Below are 14,916 nucleotides of genomic sequence, written 5' to 3'. Positions count from 1 at the left end.
TCTTACCCGTGGAGCTCTGTGAAGGCCAGGACAGATGGCAGTAGTTTCTTCATGGTCCCCTAAAAGAAAAACTCACCTCTTCTTTGGTGAAAGTGAATGGAGACTGAGCTATGGGTGTGGGTACTCCTCTGCCCCCAAATAACTGGTCTTGGAACAAAGATATCTAGACTCAAGCATTATACCCACCGTAGATTTGATTATCTACTATTTTGCTTTGGTGATTTCCCATAGGAGATTCCTAGAGTGTCAGAACCAGGAGGAACAGACTTTTAATCTCATTTAGTACAGCCTGTTTATAGTTTGGGAAACTGAGGTCATGAAGGAAAGGTGACTTGACTAAGGTAAAAAAAAAAGTGTCTTTTGAGGCCCACACGACACTAAGCTGCCTTTCTTTATAAATCAGCTTCCTGGACAAGGTCGCCCATGCTAATTCTATCCTGTTCCAGTTGCTACTCTATTACACATTTCTGTGGCTAGTTTTCTCTTTGATTATAGGCTGACTTCTCTCAGCCAACCAGCCTATGCTTGCTTCTCCCACGGAGGAGAGGGATGCTATGGAAGCATAGGTCCATTTTAACATTAGCCTGAACTAAATAGAATCACAGAGACAGATTGGATTCAGAGTAAGTGAGTGGGAAATCTCCAATCACACACTGCATTTGGGAATTCTCTATGTGATGTAAAAGCCATAGGACCTTAAAGACCGTCCAGCTCCTAGGTCCATAACTTATTTGCTTTGTTTGGTTCTGGATCTCGTTTGACAGTCTGGTGAAGCCCATGGACTCCTTCTGAGAATCATGTTTTCAAACAAAGAAATACTAAATTGCAGTTAGAAGTTAGTGAAAATAAAGATGTAAATTTTGCTTTACTCAAGCTCATAGTCCCCCTGAAATACTTCCACAGTTCATGGACCCCAGGTAAAGAGCCCACCCCCATCCCCCAAATCCCTCAGTCCTATTTTACGGAGGCCAAGGGAGAAAAAGTGAATGGTTTTCCCATGCCCAGGAGACACAAAGTTAATGAATCTTCAGATTTGTCTCCTGGTGACTTTATGCTTCCTTTTCCCCACTGGACCTAGCAGAGCCTTTAAAATGCTCATGAGTGCACCAAAGAGGCTTATAAACCTGATTTGGAAAGGGGTCGAAGCCGGATCTGCCTATGGATTTAAAATGTGTAGTTGAGCATCTTTATGACTTATTTTTCTGAAGAGGTTGAGCTTCATCTCACCTCTTTCTGCCCTGAACTATTGTAAATACTGTAAAGTGAGAAGTTCAGCACTTTTAGAGCCAGAGATCAACTGGCAAAATGGCACCAGAGTTATCCATGCCAAGCTTTTTATCCCATCCCTCCTCATCTCTCCTGAGTCCTCAGGATGCTTGCCCAGTTTTCATCCTTTCACCTGATTTCCTTCAAAGAAGGGACTCTCGGGGGCAGCTGGGTAGCTCAGTGGATTGAGAGCCAGGCCCAGAAATGGGAGGTCCTGGGTTCAAATCTGGCCTCAGACACTTCCCAGCTGTAATGACTCTGGGCAAGTCACTTGACCCCCATTGCCTAGCCCTTACCGCTCTTCTGCCTTGGAGCCAATACACAGTATTGACTCCAAGACGGAAGGTAAGGGTTTAAAAAAAAAAAAACAAAGAAGGGACTCTCCCGAGTATGCCTCTGGCCTCATTTCTCTCATATGCTTTCTGTTTGGGTTCTAGGCAGGTGAAATTCCTATATTGAGCTCCTGAGAGTAAGAGGGAGAGGATTTTCCTCTTTGGGAAGAACTCTATGACCTAGATTAGAGGAATCAAGTGACAATGAAATAACACTCATAGAATGTCTTAAATTGGAAGGGACCTTAGAACAAAAAAAAAGGTCCAAGTTAGGAAGGACTTTTAGAACATGGAATGTCTGCTGTAAGGAACCCTGGGGAAATAATCGTCTACAATTCTCACATTTTATACCTGAGAAAAATGGCCCACAACTCATATTGTGAGTGACAATTCCAGGATTAGAACCCAGATCTCTTATTTCCTAGATCATTGTTCTTGCTCTTACTTATCTCCCTTCCTGGTTTTCCTTGTATTAAAAATCCAGTCAGATTTATTGTCCTTTCTCTCAACATTTTCCATATTATCTAATAAGATGACCACAACTCAAATTCACAAGTGCTTTAAACCTGTGAAATTCTCCATAACCTTCCCACCCTCACCCCAAGTACATAAATGCCTCAGAGCTGTTCCTGGTAATCCCAGAGGGCCTTAGTGTGGTAGTGGTGAGGGTGGTGGTGGTAGTAAGCTTGGGGTCAGTGAGATAGTCCACTTTTGGAAATGATGGCCCCTACATATACCCACCATGCACCCTGACTGCAGGACCCTTTACAGGAATACTAAAAGGGCAAATTGATGATGATGGTGATTTTGAAACTGTCAGCTGTGTCTCCATGCTGTTAAATATTTGAATCTTATCTTTCTCTATCCCTATTCCACTTCCCCACCCAATTCCCATGTAAATAAAGCTTTCTCTGTAAGAAAAAAAGTCTTTATTGAAAGAAGTTTAAGGAGGTGAAATAGCCTAGGCCAGCACTGGTGAAACTTTTAGAGACTGCATGCCCACATTTCATCTTCAAGTTGCCTGTGAGCTCTCCACATTACCCCAGAAAGCTAAGGGGGGAAGTGCTCACATTGGACTGCTGGACAGAGGGGTGAATCATGAAAGAAAATATCCTCAGGCATGGTGGAGAATTGAGCAGCCTCTTCCAGCATGCCAGGGCATGCATGCCATGCCTTTGCCAACACAGACCTGGGCTGATGGAATGGTACAAGGGCTGATAAAATAGCCTCAGAGCTTATGGAATAGACTAATAGCTGGTGGAATAACTTGGGGATATTGGAATGGCCTCAGGTATGGATCACATTTATTGAGGGTTTGGGGGTTCATCATCTCCCATTCCATTCTTGTGTGTGTGTTGGGATAGGGGGTAATAAAACTGTGCATACTGTTTGACCCAGAAATATCACTCGTGGTCTGTATCCCAAAGAGATTAAAGATAGGAGGAAAGGACGTACTTGTACAAAAATATGTAGAGCAACTTTTTTATGGTGGCAAAGAACCAGAAGCTAAAGGATTACTTATCAATTCAAGAATGAAGGACTGAATAAGTTGTGGTATGTGATTGTAATGGAACCCTATTGGGCCATAAAAAATGATGAACAAGACAGTCACACACACAAAAACAACTAGAAAGACTTCTATGAAATGATCTGAAGTGAAGTGAGCAGAACCAGGAGAATGTTGTACATGGTAACAGCAATAAGTGTGATGATCAACTGTGAATGACTTAACTGCAAGGATCCAAGACAATCCTAAGGAATGCATGACAAAAAAGGATCTCCACTTCCATAGGAATAACTGATGAAGTATTAATGCAGATTGAAATATGCCATTCTTCATTTTATTTTCTCCCTGAATTTTTCTCTAGTATAAGTGGCATGTGTCTTCTTTTACATTTTCAACACAAATATGTATTGCATGATAATACATGTACAACATATATTACCTGTAGTTTTGAGGAGGGGGAAGGGATGGGAAGGAGGGAAAAAACATAGGTAACAAAATGTCAGAAAATAATTATTAAAATATAAAAATAATAATTAAATTTTTAAAAGGAAGAAGGAAAGGATAGATAGATCATATGTATTACCACTAGGTGGCACTCATTTACTAAAAACCTGTTCCTAGAATCAATTCTGTAGGCTAGAAATTGCAGGGCAAGTTGATCTATTTGAAACCATTGCTCTTGAGCCTCTATACTTTTTTTTTAATATTTCCTAATTTTATTTATTAGTTTAATGATTTAATTTCAGTTTCATTAATCTCCCCTTTAATTTTCAGGATTGCCAACTTGACAGAAAATTGGTGGTTTTTCATTATTCTTTTTCTACTTTTTAAAGTTGCGTGCCCAATTCATTGTCCTGCTCTTTCTCTCTCTTTCTAAGTGCTTCTTTGGTGGCATCCCATAAATTTTGGTATCTTGTCCCCTTGTTGTCATTCTCTTTTATGAAATGATGTATTGTTTTGATAAGTTGTTCTTTGACCTAATCTTTCTTTTGGATAATTTATTTTTGCATTGATGCCACCCAAATTTTATTTTTAGTCTTTAACTCAAGTACAATATCATAAAAAAACCACTGCTTTTCAAATGAAAAGGATATTTATAGCATATATAGCAATTTCACATGAGACCATGGGCAGTCTCTTCCCCTTTATCCTCCCCCATCCCAACCTGATCAGTTATAACTTAAAGGATATAAAGTGCTTTTAGAGACCTGTTTCCTAAGGGAAAAAATGTTCTAGATGTTCTAGACAGTAACTTATTATTTTGAATCCAGAAAGTTTAGAATAAGGCATATCTAGTTTCCAATTAATTTTTCATCAGTATTTCTACTATCCTTTATTAAACTGTACTTTTTATCACATTATGATCTCAAAAGGATACATTTAATACTTCTTGTTTTCTGCATTGAGTTGTGAGGTTTTTATGCCCCATTGTACAGTCAATTTTTATGAAGGTGCTATGTTGAGCTGAGAAAAATGTATACTTTGCATTTCCTTTTGATTTTAATTTTCTCCAGAGGCATAACATATCTATTTTTTCTAAAATTCCAGTCATCTCATTAGCTTCTTTCTTGTTTATTTGTGGTTAAGTTTATCTAGTTCTAAAGTTGGGTTCCTCTACTAGTATGATTTGACTGTCTATTTCTTCCTGTAACTCATTTAACTTTACCTTTCATAATCTGAATGCTATACCATTTCCTGAATATATGTTTAGTATTGATTTGATTTCAATGTCAATGGTATCTGTTTATTTCTTTGGGAGTATTTCTATTTTTTCTGTTGCTTTATCTGAAATTACAATTGCTTTTCCTGCTTTTCTTTTTAAAAAAGAAAAATAAAAACCCTTACCTTCTGTCTTAGAATCAATATTAAGTATTAGTTCCTAGGCAGAGTAGTGATATGGCTAGGCAATTGGGATTAAATGGCTTGCTTAGAGTCACACAGCTACTTCTGCTTTTTAAAAACTCAGCTAAAGCATAATAGAGTTTTCTCTAGCCATTTGTTTTAACTTGATTTCTCTTTATTTCAAGTGTTTTTTTTTTTGTGGTTTTTGATCCATTCTGCTAACTGCCTGTTTCATGTGTGAATTCAGCCTATTGATACTCACAGTTACAATTACTATGCATTTGCCCCCATCCTGATTTCCCTGTTTATCTTTCTCTCTCTCTTTTTATAGTATCTGTCCTTAAAATCCCGTTTTGCTTCTGATCATTGCTTCTTTAATCCACTCTCCCTCTGCGAATTACACATCCTTTTATACCCTATTCCCTCCTATGTCCCTGTAGAATAAGATAAATTTCTATGCCCAAACAACTTGTGTATGTTATTCCCTCTTCTGGCCAGTTGTGATGAGAGTAAGATTCAAATGTTGCTCATCATCTACTCATTTCCCCCACTATTGTAAATTATTGCTTTCATGCCTCTTTTATGTGATACAGTTTTCTCTTTTCTCCTTCTCCTTCCCCCTTCCCCTAATGCATTCCTTTCTCTCACCCCTTAATCATCTCATCATAGATAACTCACACCCATGCCCTCTATCTATGTATTATCCTTCTAAATGCCCTAATAATGATAAAATGCTTAGAAGTTATAAGTGCAATCTTCCCATATAGGCATATAAATAGTTTGACTATTGACTCTCTTGTGATTTCTCTTTCCTGTTTATCTTTTTATGCTCCTCTTGAGTCTTGTGTTTAAAAGTCAAATTTTCTATTCTGTTCTGGTCTTTTCATCAAGAATGCTTACAAGTCCTACTTTTCATCAATGATCCATTTTCCCCCTGAATGATATTCAGTTTTGTTGAATAGGCTATTTTTGGTTATAATCCTAGCTCCTTTGCCTTCTGGAATATCATATCCCAAGCCCTCCAATCCTTTCATGTGGAAACACTAAATCTTGTGTGATCATGACAGTAGCGTCATAATATTTAATTGCTTCTTTATGGCTGCTTAAAATATTTTTTTTCTTGATTTGGGTATTATGGAATTTAGCAAGAATAATCCTAGGAGGGGGGAAGCTGGGTACCTCAGTGGATTGAGAGCTAGTCCTAGAGATGGGAGGTCCTAGGTTCAAATCTGGCCTCAGACACTTCTCAGCTGTGTGACCCTGGGCAAGTCACTTGACCCCCATTGCCTAGCCCTTACCACTCATCTGCTTTGCAGTCAATACACAGTATTGACTCCAAGACGGAAGGTAAGGGTTTTTAAAAAAAAAAAGAATAATCCTAGGAGTTTTCATTTTGAGATAACTTTCAGGAAGTGATTGGGAGTTTTTTTCAATTTCTAATTACTCTCTCATTCTAGGATGTCAGAGTAATTTCCCTTGATAATTTCTTGAAATATGATATCTAGACTATTTTTTTTCATGGCTTTCATGTAGACTAATAATTCTTAAATTATCTCTCCTCAATCTACTTTCCAGATCAGCTGGGGTTTTTTTCCAAATAGACATTTCACATTTTCTTCTATTTTTTCATTCTTTTGACTTGGGTTTTTTGTTTGTTTGTTTTTTTTTTCTTGATGTCACATGGATACATTAGATTTCAGTTATTCAGTTCTAATTTTTACAGAATTATTTTCTTCAGTTAGCTTTTCTGCCTCTTTTCCCATTTAGCCAATTCTACTTTAAAAAAATAGAATTTATTTTATTTTCCCCCTATTAAATATAAAAATGACTTTTTACATTTATTTTTTAAAGTTTTGAGTTCCAATTTTCTTCCTTCTTTTGATCTTCCCTTCCCTACTTCCTCCCTGCGCATCCTCTTCCATAAGGTAAACAATCTGATGTAGATTTTACATGTCAATCTCATAAGACATTTCTCTATATTAGTCATTTTGTGGGAGATCTCAAACAAAACATAGTAAATTTCAATCTACTTTCAGATTCCATCAGTTCTTTCTCAGAGAGCAGATGGCATTTTTCATCATGAGTCTCTGGGATTTTCTTTAATTACTGCAACCCTGAGAATAATTAGGTCATCCAATTGTTCATTAAGAAATCTTGCTGTGTAACCGCAAAAATGTGGTTTGCCAAGACTGTGAATTGCCAAAACTATAAAGGTTTTAGCCAAACTGTAAAGATAATTTTCAGTGTCTTGATTTATATTAAAAATAAATGGTCACCTTGGGAAAATTCCCAAATATGAAAATACCCAAGTCAGCTGGGTTTTATGGAGATTTTAATTAATACAAATGAAGGAATTAAGGGAAGAGAGAGAGAGAGAAAGAGAGAAATAGTAGAAAAGGCCTAGACCATATGGCTTAGGCCTGAGCCTTAAGGGAGAGCAAGTCAGTCTTTATCACTCACCACAAGATCATCCCAATCAAGCTCTAGTCCTTCACTGAAATCCTCAACTCCTGAACTGAGTTCAGAGACCTTTCTCTGAACTCCCGAACTCCTGAACTGAGTTCAGAGAGCTCCTTTTAAAGAGAATATTCTCTTATGTCACCTCCCCTAAATTTTCACATCTACCAATCATAGTAGATGCTTTTTCCCAGGACTGCCCATTCGTATTTCTCATCACTCTTTAGTTCTCACCTTCTCTGGGTATATTATATCTTCTGAGTATTTCACATCTCTGCTAAACTCGCCCTTTGTAAGTTGCTTGACCTTTTAGTGATTAATTTAACCTTTATAGGTACTTAGCACCCTTTTGTATTAGATCTAAAATAGACCTAGCTTAGGATTTTTGCTTCACTATAAGTATGAGTTGGGGACTTTCATTGTTCAATCAAGAGTTTATAACTTTATCTTTCCCTAAGGCACTGTCTGAGCAGGGTGGAGTAATTTTAAAGTTCTCAATAAATTCCTGATCAAGTACCTCCATTGTTACAAATGGGGAATAGCTTAATCAAATCTTCTGAAGTAGAGTCTGAGCAGTTTTAAGATTCACAGCTGTCACTGTATAGCATATTCTTCTGGTTCTGCTCACTTCATTTTGCATCAGTTAGTGTAAGCCTCTCCGGATTTTTATGAAATCATCCTGCTTTCATTTCTTACAACACAATAGTATTCCATCACTACCATATACTACAACTTGTTCATCCATTCCCCAATTGATGATCAGCTTTTCATTTCCAGTTCTTTGCTACCACAAAAGAGCTGCAATGAATAATTTTGTACAGATAGGTTCTTTTCTTGTTTTTTTTTTATCTTTTTTTGGATACAGACCTAGTAATGGTATTGTTAGATCAAAGGGTATGGTCAATTCTGCTTTTTAAATAGTTGTCTTCAGTGGATTTTTGTGTCTGTTTTACCAAGCTGTTGACTTTTGTTTTCATTATTTTCTTGAATCATTCATTTCTTTCCCCAATCTTTCCTCTATGCCTCTTATATTATTTTTTAAAAATCATATAAAGTCTTTTTAAGGTCTTCAGGAATTCTTGTTAGGTTTGTGACCTATTCACATTTTTTTTTTACCTTTTAGGTGTTGTTTGTGGATGTTTAAACATAATTGTCTTCTGAGTTTGAGTCTTGATCTTTCCTTTTTATGGTCAGATCCTTTTTTTGCTGTTTGTTCATTTTTCTAGCCTATTTCTTGAATAACTTCATATTAAAGTTGGGCTCTGATCCCAGTGTGGAGGGGGCACTGTTCCAAACTTCAGGTTTTTCATGCTATTATTTTCAGAGCTAATTCTGGAGATTTGTAAGTTTTTAGTGCTTCTAAGGTGCCGGGATCTAAAGAGAGGTGTGGTCACTGATTTCCTGTCCTGTACCCTGGTTTTTATCCAGGAAGTACTTTGTACCCTGTAGCCACAAATCCTAGAGCTGTTCTTGGTCCTGAAAATATGGCTGATTTCCCTGCTCTCCTTCAGCCAGAAGCACTACTGCTCCTTTCTCCCCTGGAACTGAGATCAGGATTTCTACTTCCTTGAAAATGACTAAAAACACTCTCCTCCACTTTGGAATTGTGCACAGGGCCTCTACACTCCTGAAGCTGTTATCACTTGTATTCCTCCTCACCCTGTAACTTTGTGTGGAAAATGCAACAGGGTCCTAAACCCAGGGTCTTCTGTAATCTCTTCTGACCAGTTGTCTAATCCCTTGGCATCTGTAGCCTGAGAACTCTTAAAGCTCTTGTTGCTGTCTCTTCTAAGGCCTGAGGCTGACAATGCTGAAGGGTAACATGCCTTGCACTTTGGCCCAACTACCAGCCCAATATGACAAACTTTTCCTGCCAAACTCTTAAATTTTTTGGAGGGAAAATCCTCTCACTTGGATATTTTGCGTGACTCTACTACTTCAGAATTGTATTTGAGAAATTCTTTTAAAGATGTTTGGAGGGGAATGTTGGGAGAGTTCAGATGAGTTCCTGACTCTCCTCTGCCATCTTGAATCCTCCTATTTCTCTTCTGACCAGTTAAAATAAAATTTAAAATACATAGAAGGAAAAGAAAAAACATTTTCTCAAAACAATAGATAAGAATCAAAGAATTAGTGTAGGCTTTCAGATGCTCAAAGCACAAATTTTCCAAGTCTGTCTTTTCTCACAGCTCTAGGGCTTAGAATGCCTGAGTTTTCACATCTTTACTCTTAGTGCTGCCTTGTTGGAACAGCCTGCTCAAAGGAGAAAGATCATTACCTAGTTCTATAAGATGAGTAAAGCATTTCACATACATTATGTCATTTTATTCTCACAAGTCTGTGAAGTGGGTAATATTGTCATTATTATCCCCATTTTTCACAATTTGAGCTTGAGTATCGATCAGGAAACAAACATTTATTAAGAGTTTATGGGGGGAAACGAAACAAAACAAAACAAAACAAGAGTTTATGGGGGCTGTCCATTATTCAGGGAATGGCTGAACAAGTCATGGTATATGGTTGTAATAGAATACTATTGGGCTGTAAGGAATGATGAACAGGATGAATTAAGAGAAACCTGGATAGACTTCTAGGAACTGATGTAAGGTGAAGTGAGCAGAACCAGGAGGACACTGTATATAGGACCAGAAATAGTATACAAGTATCAACCGTGAAGGGCTAAACCATCAGCAGCAAAGCAAATCTCCAAGCTACCCCAATGGACTCATGAAGAAAATGCTATCCATAGCCAAAAAAGTAACTATGGGCATCTGAGCCCAGATCAAAGCCTGCCATTTTCCACTGTTACCTTCATGAGATTTCTGTCATATGTGTGATATGTGTCTTTCATCATGACATGAGAAATATGAAAATATGCATTACACAAAAGCACCCATATAGCTTGTATCAGACTATTCACTTTGGCAAGGGAGAAGGGAGAAAATCTGAATTTTAAAATGTCAAACATGATTGTCAAAAAGAGTTTCTACATGTAACTGAAAAAATCCTAGGACTGTCCCTTTAACATCAAGGTCTGACCATATGTCTGGTAGTACAATATCAATACATCAATCATACTTGCCAATATGCCTGGTATGCTACAAGATCCCAACAAACATGGTAGCTTTGTCATTGTTGTATGCATGTTCCCAAAAAATGACACAGGACAGAAGTTTCATTTCTTAACATTTGTTTATTCTGGATGTAAAAACAATAAAAATGAATGTCACCACACGCACAGTAGAACCTCGAGGATTGGTTAAGAAACTGGGAATCTCCATTTCATGCTAATGGCCAGGACTCAAATTCAAAACTCCCAAGGGCTTGAACCCTTACTTGAGGAAGATCTCATGATGCCTGATGAGGTCTTTCTTCAGGCTGTGAATAGTGACTCAATAGTCAGTCAGGGGTTCCCCTTGCTCTAGTCCTTACCACTCCTTGGGGTGAAGCAAGGACATGTTGTCTCAGATAGAGGGTTTGGGGTGCCAATGTCTTATCTCTTTAGAGATTCAAAGTCTCTAGTCATCAGAGCATCTTCATCCCAGCGAAGTATCAGACACTTAAAGGTCTTTCCCCCAGACTCAAGTTTTCTCTTCTCTCTGCTACTTCTGGCTCTCAAAAAGCAGCTCCTCAACAGAAATCAATGCAGTGAGAAGGGAAAAGGGGTTCGGGATGGGGATGGGATTAAGGAGAAGAATTTTCTTAGCATAAGAAATAAGGTTGGGGGAGAAATAGTTTTAGCATGCAACCAATGAAGACATTTTCACTCCATCCTTAGTTTCCTCTGCTGTAGTATCCAATACTGAGACATGCTAGATTCTAAGGTTCCGTTTTGCCCTACATTTTCTGGTCCAGTAGGTAAATTAAAAGAATCCTTGAGGGTAGGAAAGACAGGCTAAGAAGAAAGAACAGAAGGAAAGCCATAGTACTGCCCATGCAAGGAAAAAACCAGAGGAAAGACAGCAGAGCACAGGGAGTATCTACCCAGTGGAGTATTCACAGAATGAATGGGTCAGTATTTCCCCATGATTCCTAGGGGCCTGGGAGCCTGTGCCCCATAAGTGAGATCTACAGTGTAGGGCTGGGGGTTCCAGAGACTCATCAGGATAAGAGGAGGGGCTGAGATCTGCTAGAAGGACAGGCTGTGGCAAAAGGGTCTTCTCTTCATAAATCTGTGAAGGAGAAAAGAATGGGAGTCATAAGCTTGCTCTGGGCCCACCTATGTCACTCTAGCCAAGTCTGAGACCAAATAATTACTTCCCTCCCAGAGACTGGGGCTCTGCTCCTCCCAGAGTATCTTTGGATATTGGGAGATCCTATGAAGACCATTAGGAAATCCTGCGATGACCATTGAGATTTTATTATCCAACTTCATTTTAAAGATGAAGAAACTAAGAGCCCAAGACTTAGAACCAAAGAATCTCAGAGTTAAATAGGACATTAAAACCAAATAGCTTAACCTTTTCATTTTAGAAGATAATAGATTTAGGGCTAAAGGAGTCTTTGGAGGCAATTAAGTTTGATCCCCTCCTTTTACAAGTGCAGAAACTGAGACACAGGGAGATTTAGTCGTTTGCTTAGAATGACACAGCTACTAAGTGTCTGAGGGGGGATTTGAACCTGGTTCTTCCTCTCTTCAAGTCTAGTGCCTTCAAGAAAGCAGCTGAGTCTCAGAGAAAAAGACACTGGGCCAAATTCACTGGGGTGGTTTGTGGTAGAGATAAAATCCAAGCCCAGTTCCCCTGGTTCCTTAGTCCCAAGGACCCTTCCACTCGGACATACCGTTGCTTGGTTCCTTCAGCCTCTCCTCCCTTACATTACCTATGCCCATGGATTGGGCTGCTTTAGGTGAGATGCCCTCTGGTATCTGGAATGTCCCCTCTACTCTCCTCACTGTGGAAGCCCAACTGAAATACCCCCAACTCCAGAAACTCTTCCCTCCAAAGAGAAATGCCTCTTCTTCGAGTGTGAATCCCATGAGATAAGGGTCAATTTCCCATTTATATCTCTATCCCCAGCTCTCAGCATAGCACTTCAACCCAGCAAGTGCTTAATAAATCCCTTTCCTTTCTCCCTCTCCCTCTCCCTCTCCCTCTCTCTCTCTTCTTTCTCTTTCTCTCTCTCTCTCTCTCTTCTCCTTTTTCCCTGCTCAGAAGAGGGCTCCCACCCCTTGCCTTCTTACCATTGGGTGAGCATTGTTTCCACAACCCGTTCAAGTTGTAGTTGTGTGTCAGGGCACACCAGGTCTTGCCCAGTACATACCCATCAGCCGTGCAGTCATGATACCACTTTGACCCGAAGAGGAATGGAAACATACATGGTGGGGGGTCTGTGAAGGTTCAGAGGGTTGGCACAGAGTAAATACAGCCTCAGGAAAGCTCCCTGGACCAAAGGCTCCTTTGGTCAGAGAGCAATGAGGCCAGCTAGTCTAGTATGTGCCTGAGTACATATCCCGTCCAGAAGGGGGCATGCAGCCTTTGCTCCAAGTCCTCTAGTCATGGGGCTTCATGATTCTCTCAGGTGGCTCATTTCATTTCCCCATAACTCATTTCTAGGATCTGCCTCTTGCCTTCCTTCGCTGTTGCCTCTAGCTCTCTCTTCTAGGGCCATGCAGAAGAAGCCGAATCTTTCTAAACCCAACAGCCCTTTGAATACTCAAAGACAAATATCTTCCCTTCTCTGCACCAAACATCTCCCATTCCAATATGGCACAGGCTCGAGGCCCTCTGCAGCTTGCTCTTGCTCTTCCTAAAGTGGGGAGCCTAGAACTGAACATGATACCAAAGAGCAGAGCTGCAGAGGACAGAGGAACTGCTACCCTCCTTGTTTCTGGACACTACTCTTTCCCTGCCTTCAAATATGCAATTAGCTTTCTGTGGGATATTAACATCTCACACTGGAAACACACATTGTGCTTCAGGCCACTAAGACCCCCCAATCGTTTTCTCAGGGACTGCTCTCTTGGCACATACTCCCCAAATGTACTCAGGTGGTTGGGTTTTTAAACCACAGTAAAGAATGTTCCATAGCAGAATTCTCTCAGTTCCAGATGGATGATGGCTCTGTTCTTGAAATCTATGGGAGAGGGAATTGGGGAGGGGGTGGCACAGAAACCAAAACAATGACAGAGTGACTCACCTGTACTGGTGCAGTAGCGCCACTTCCCATCGAAGATGTGTTCCACTGAGCACCAGGCATAATCACTATTGGCTGTCGTGCAGTGGTCATACTTCACATTCTGATAGATGAATGGAAAGGCACATGGCCTGAGGAGTCTCTCTAGAGAAAAGATCAGTGCTGGCTGGAATGGGGTAAGCCCAGGATCCAAAGGCATCTGCTTCTCGACCATCCATTACCCCAAACTTCCTCAGTCCCTTCTTCTTCCATACCCAGGTGTAGACTGCCAGGTGAGCCCACCTTGAATGTGCCCTCACTTAAAAAGGGCCCAGGTGTCCCAGATCTCAGAGCTCTACTGAATGGAAGAAGAATGACTGACTTTGGAGAGGGTAAAGTCCCACCACCTCATCTTAGAGATGAATTTCTTCAAGGCCCAGAAAGAATAAAAGGAACACAGGACCGGAGAGAAGTCCTGATTAGTGAGAGTTGCTTGATAGCCCTTGGATCAGGAGTCCTGATATTTACCAGCTGTGGCCAAGGAAAAGTCATTTAACCTTCATAGAAGTAAAGCTGTTGAGCTGAAAGTATTGTATAAACCTTAGACTGCTTCATTAGGAGAATATCTGAGCTGGAAGGAGTCTTAGAGAATCTTCCTGATTCCCAGACCTGGGCTGTTTACACACACACACACACACACACACACACACACACACACACACACACACACACACATCCTTCTAATCCTCCTTATTTTAGCCCCAGCCTCTGCCTCCAGTGGTAAAGATCTCTGGAGTGCCCAAAGGAAGCAAAGGATTGAGTATACACTCTAATACCAACTTTCTCCATCATGACACCACATAACTCTACAAAGGGGAAATCAGGATGAACTTGGGGAAGGTATTGGTTATGGACTCCATTCCCCAGTTCATCCTAATTTGGATTGGAACATAGTAAAACATAATGAATATTGGATTTGATGTAGGAAGACCTGGGTTCAAATGTTGGGTCTGCCTCTTTGTACATGTATGACCTTAAACATATCACACCCCTCCCCTAGACAAAACTCTTATCTATTAAAAAAATAGATTATATCATTTCTAAGGTCTCCAACAGCTCTAAATACTGGGAATTTTTTTCTTGGCTCTAATAACTGTTTCTACCCAGTTCCACCCTCTCCTATCCTGGGGTAAAGGACAGTTAAATTTTCAGTGTCAGCCTTTACATTGCAGAAAGTGCTACAAATCAGAGCTTGATTCATTGTTCTGTTGATTTTCTAAATTTAAAAAATCCGTGGAGAAAATGTTAATGATGCAATTTAAATGTAAAAGTCTAGGGGCAGAAGTGGGACTAAGAATGGAGACAATAGCAGTAATACTATTAGAGATTGGTTGCTAC

General features: G+C 39.8%; 1 protein-coding gene across 1 annotated transcript; it reads right to left on the bottom strand.

Annotated features, from left to right (window-relative positions):
• Nucleotides 1-2,215: 2,215 nt before the first annotated feature.
• LOC103097542 (epididymal sperm-binding protein 1-like) lies at nt 2,216-13,762 on the bottom strand. The gene is made up of 4 exons (XM_056826299.1): nt 13,415-13,762; nt 13,095-13,152; nt 12,554-12,733; nt 2,216-2,283 (listed from the first exon to the last, which is right to left on the bottom strand). Exons 1-4 carry the CDS (start codon nt 13,751-13,753, stop codon nt 2,216-2,218), a joined length of 645 nt encoding a protein of 214 aa, XP_056682277.1. The 5' UTR covers nt 13,754-13,762.
• Nucleotides 13,763-14,916: the final 1,154 nt, after the last annotated feature.

The sequence above is a fragment of the Monodelphis domestica genome, chromosome 4 (assembly GCF_027887165.1).
Source record: "Monodelphis domestica isolate mMonDom1 chromosome 4, mMonDom1.pri, whole genome shotgun sequence".
Taxonomy (NCBI): domain Eukaryota; kingdom Metazoa; phylum Chordata; class Mammalia; order Didelphimorphia; family Didelphidae; genus Monodelphis; species Monodelphis domestica.
Note: the sequence above shows the minus strand (reverse complement) of the source record. Positions and strands in the feature narration are given on the sequence as shown.